Source organism: Petaurus breviceps, unplaced genomic scaffold (genome assembly GCF_028583685.1).
Source record: "Petaurus breviceps papuanus isolate PSGF00001 unplaced genomic scaffold, PetGlider_PUasm1.0 91041, whole genome shotgun sequence".
NCBI lineage: Eukaryota > Metazoa > Chordata > Mammalia > Diprotodontia > Petauridae > Petaurus > Petaurus breviceps.
Window position 1 is genome coordinate 17,504,938 of NW_027187400.1, and position 4,253 is coordinate 17,509,190.

The 4,253-nt window shown below is 54.8% G+C and overlaps 1 protein-coding gene across 3 annotated transcripts in view; it reads right to left on the reverse strand.

Annotated features, from left to right (window-relative positions):
* CROCC (ciliary rootlet coiled-coil, rootletin) overlaps positions 1–4,253 on the reverse strand; it is a 77,789-nt gene that overhangs the window by 36,265 nt on the left and 37,271 nt on the right. For all 3 annotated transcript variants that reach the window (XM_069078755.1, XM_069078754.1, XM_069078753.1), the window contains exons 9-12: positions 2,810–3,037; positions 2,186–2,282; positions 1,399–1,503; positions 756–986 (exon numbers count right to left, since the gene is read on the reverse strand). In XM_069078755.1, coding sequence (XP_068934856.1) covers positions 756–986; positions 1,399–1,503; positions 2,186–2,282; positions 2,810–3,037 — 661 coding nt within the window. The remainder of the gene's footprint in view (positions 1–755; positions 987–1,398; positions 1,504–2,185; positions 2,283–2,809; positions 3,038–4,253) is intronic.

Consider the following 4,253-nt stretch of genomic DNA (forward strand, 5'->3'; position numbering starts at 1 on the left):
TCCCTGACCCTGAGCCTCCATCCCTGACCCTGAGCCTCCGTCCCTGACCCTGAGCCTCCGTCCCTGTCAACTGCACTTACCCCATCCCTGACCCTGAGCCTCCATCCCTGACCCTGAGCCTCCGTCCCTGACCCTGAGCCCCCATCCCTAACCCTGAGCCTCCGTCCCTGTCAACTGCACTCCCCCATCCCTATTACTATACTGAGCCTTGGTCCCCGCCATCCTTTATGGTGAATGTCCATGGAAAGCATACGACCCCAGGCCACCCTTACAGTCCTCACCCTCCGCGTTCCATCCCTCCTGCCTCCAAGCAGACCCTGGCCCCCAGACTTGGCACTGAACCTCCACCCTCAGCACTTAGCTCCCCAAATCCGGGCCCCTGAAGCCCATCCCTGATATCTAGTCCCTCATTCCTATCCCTGAGTGCTCCCCAAATTTCTAGAGATTAAGCCTTTCCTCAGGGTTTGGAAATCCCAGTCCCAAGGAAAGTGCCTTCAAGTGAATACAGCGAAGGAAATTCTGTTAACATTTCTGGGTGCCCCAGGCCCACTGGTTCCAATGAGTCCCTCCCAGACCTCATTCCTTCTCTCCACTTGACCAACCTGACTGCACTCTCACTTCCCAGTAGCCTCCTGTCCGTCCTGGTCTCCCAGCTCTGTCCACTACAGCCAGACCGAGCCCCCAAAGGAACCCCATCTCCTCCTCTTCCTTCCCCTTGGACACTGGGCAGGAGGACAAAGGCCCAGGTTTCCTACCTGGACTTGCATTTGTCTCTTGTGCAGGGCAGAGTGGACCAAAGCCAGGGTAGAATCAGAGAAGGCTGGGGACAGGCTGGGACGAGGGGAGCCACTGGGGCGGGGGGATGAGCGCCGGAGCGGGGAAGGTGTCCGTAGGCTGGAGAGGCCACGCAGACTGCCATCCGAGGCCTCGGGGGTGCGTTCCATCCCGCCCATCTGGATACCACTGTCTGTGTCAGACAGGACAGCCTAGCGCAGAAGGAGGAAGGGACAACATGGATACGGGATAGGAGGGGATGGCTCCCACCCTCAGGCCTCAGGACCCCAGAGACAGTGTTTTCCTCATGCTGATGCCCGTCTGTCTTCCTTCTTTTGTAGTCAATACCTGCCTCCTCCAGGAAGACCTCCCAGATGAGGTCCAGGCAACCCACTTCCCTTATTCTACATACTTTGGGGCTGAGGAGGAGGCAGCCATCCCTAGGCTGGAGCAGAGGCCGCCTGGGACTGCTCACCCCCAGCCTTGGCAGATGGGAGGAAATCCCAAAGGGGCCCATTCCCCACAGAGACCGCCTCCAAGGCCGCAGCAGCAGGGCTCCTCCCATTATGCACCACTGCTCCCAGGTTCCTCACCATCCCCACCCTGGGCCCAAGGCCCTCGCACCTGGGCCAGGTCCCGCAGGGTTTGCTGGAGCACCTCGGACTCATTCCTCAGGGCCTCCACTTCCTCAGCCTCCATGGCTGCCTGCTCTTGTAGCCGCATGGCTTCCTACAGGGGGGAGAGGGTGACAGGGCGAGAAAGCCGCACTTGATGCCTCCCTCCTGTTTTGGGGACCCCATCTCTTCTCCCCCACCTAAGAAGCCGGAATCCATCCCCGTCCTCCTCCCAGAACCAAACTTAAGATGATGGGCTAGGGTTAGGGGACCTCCCACAGGGTCCTTACAGAGAGTGGGGCAAGTCTGCTCTGAGTGCCTGGAACCCAGGATGTCAGAGCTGGGAGGACCCTTAGAGCACAGAATGTAAGACCTAGGAGGGCCCTTAGAACATAAAATGTCAGAGTTGGAAAAACCAAAGAACAGATTAAGGAAACTGTGGCTCGTAAAGGGAAATAAGTTGTCTACAGTCACACACTGAATTAGGGGCAGACCTGGGCCTAGAATCCAGATGTCCAGATTTCTAGCCAGTGTTCTCTCCCCTGCAAACACTTCTAGGTGGTAACAGAAGCAGAGAAAGTAGGAGAGCTAGTGAGTCAGGTCAAGCCTGGCCCCCAATCACACAGTCCCCACTCCAGGGGGAATGAGTCCATGCAGGGTTCCATCAGACACTCGGGCGGTTGAGCATTTGGATTTGGAAGGTATTAATTCTCCAGCTCTCGCCTGACTTCTAGCCCTAGGGATGGCTCTGTCCCAGGGAGAGAAGTCCAGTCCTCTCCCCCCAACCTGTTTCTCACCAATGCTTCCACCTTCTGGGTCAGGGCCTCGTTGGCTCGGTCCTTCTCTGAGTTTTGGCCTTGAAGCTGCTCCACCAGCAGGGTCAGCTCGTTCACCCTGGTGGGCCAAGGGGAGGGGATGACTCTGGCCCCCCGGTCCGGCCCCCTTACCTGGCAGCACTAGGTATTGCAGGGATCTGTCTGTACCCCTTAGCCTTCCCTTTGAACAGGAGCCCCTGGGGCAAGGCCTGTCTTACTGAGCCATCTATGCTGCTCCATGGTGGCACAAGCACTTAATAAGTCTTTGTTGAAACAACAACAATAACTAACATGTGCACAGAGAAGTCAGGCTGCACAGTGTTGTACACAGAGCACATTACTTGAATGTGTGTGTGGGGAGGTGAGAGGATGCAGTGATCCACCCCTCCTCCCATCCCACCTTCATCCATCCCCATGCCCAGTGACTTCCCAGGGGCCCAGAGATACCAAGGCTCAATATCCAGACTCTGGGGTCCTGACACCAATGAGCCAGCCCAGGATGAAAGACAGTTGGACGCCAGGACATCCAAGCACCACGCAAGGCTGTGGCCATGCATCCCCAGGGCCTGGCCTCGTGTCTGCTGACTGACTGACTGACTGACTGACCTGGAGTTGAGTTCAGCCTTCTCCAGGTCACTCTTCACTTGAAGCTGGATCATATCACGCACTTTGTCTCGCAGCTGCTCCTCCAGCTGGGCCCGGAGCAGGGCTGCCTTCTCCATGGCAGCCTCGCTGCTGCTCTCCGCCAGCCGGAGGCTCCCGCTCAGCCCTAGGCTGGCTGAGTGGATGGTACGGGAGGTCCGGGCCAGCTCTATGCCCAGCTGGGACAAGTCCCTGTCAAGGGACAGGAGCAAGGCTGGAGTCACTAAAGTTCAGAAGGGACTTAGAGACTTCACAACATCTTACATCCAACCCCTTCTTCTCCCTCAAACAGCTGCCTCCTCAATTCAAGCCCTTCCCTCCTGGCCAGATCACTGTAGTAACCTCCTACCTGGTGTCTGTCTCAAGTCTCTACCCATGCTAATCCATCCTGCACAACGCTTTTTCTTAGACCTAACCTTGTGCCTCCCCCACTTAACCACCAAAAGTGACTCCCTATTGTGCTAGGATAGAATATAAGCTGCTGTTTTCTTTTTCTTTTTTAAGGCAATCAGGGTTAAGTGACTTGCCCAGTGCAATACTGCTAATTATTGAGGCTGGGCTTGAACTCAAGTCCATCCTAACTGCAGGGCTGGTGCTCTATCTACTGAACCACCTAGCTGCTCAGCTACCTGCCTTTTAAAGCCCTGAATCACCTGGCTTCAATCTATGTTTGCAGCCTCAATGGACTTTCATCACTGCCTCTCCTGAAGTCTGAGATTCAGTTCAACTGGCCTTCTCTCTGCTCCTCACTCACCACACTCCATTTCCCTTCTCCACACCTTTGCCTGGAATGCACTCCCTCTTTACCTCTGCCTCCAAGTCCCCTCTCTTCATGGAAGAGACAGCTCAAGAACCACTTTGTACCTGAAGGCTGTCCTGATGCTCCCACCATCTGCTGGCTCCTCCCTCCCAAAGACCCCTTCACTTAATGATTTTGTATTTGCTTCTTTCTTTCTTCCTTTCTTCCTTTTCTTTCTTTCTTTCTTTCTTTTTCTTTCTCTCTCTCTTTCTTTCTCCCTCCCTCCCTTCCTTCTTTCCTCCCTTCCTTGCCTTTTGGAGGGTAACTGGGGTTAAGTAACTTGCCCAAGATTACATGGCTAGTTTTTTTGTGTGGCTGTTAAGTGTCTGAGGCCGGAACTGAACTTGGGTCCGCCTGACTCTGAGGCAGGTGCTTTACTCACTGCGCCACCTAGCCGCCCCTGCATATTTCTTAACATCATATTTACATTGTATAAATTTGCATATGTCCTTGTCTCCTCCATTAGAGCGTAAGCTCCCTGCAGGCAGGGACAGTTTCATTCTTTGTAGTAGAATAGTCAGTGTCTGGGCACAATGTCTGGCACTAAGCAGGTGCTTGAAAAAATTCATGTTGTGGATAGATGCACTCCAATAGACATCTGAGCGGAAT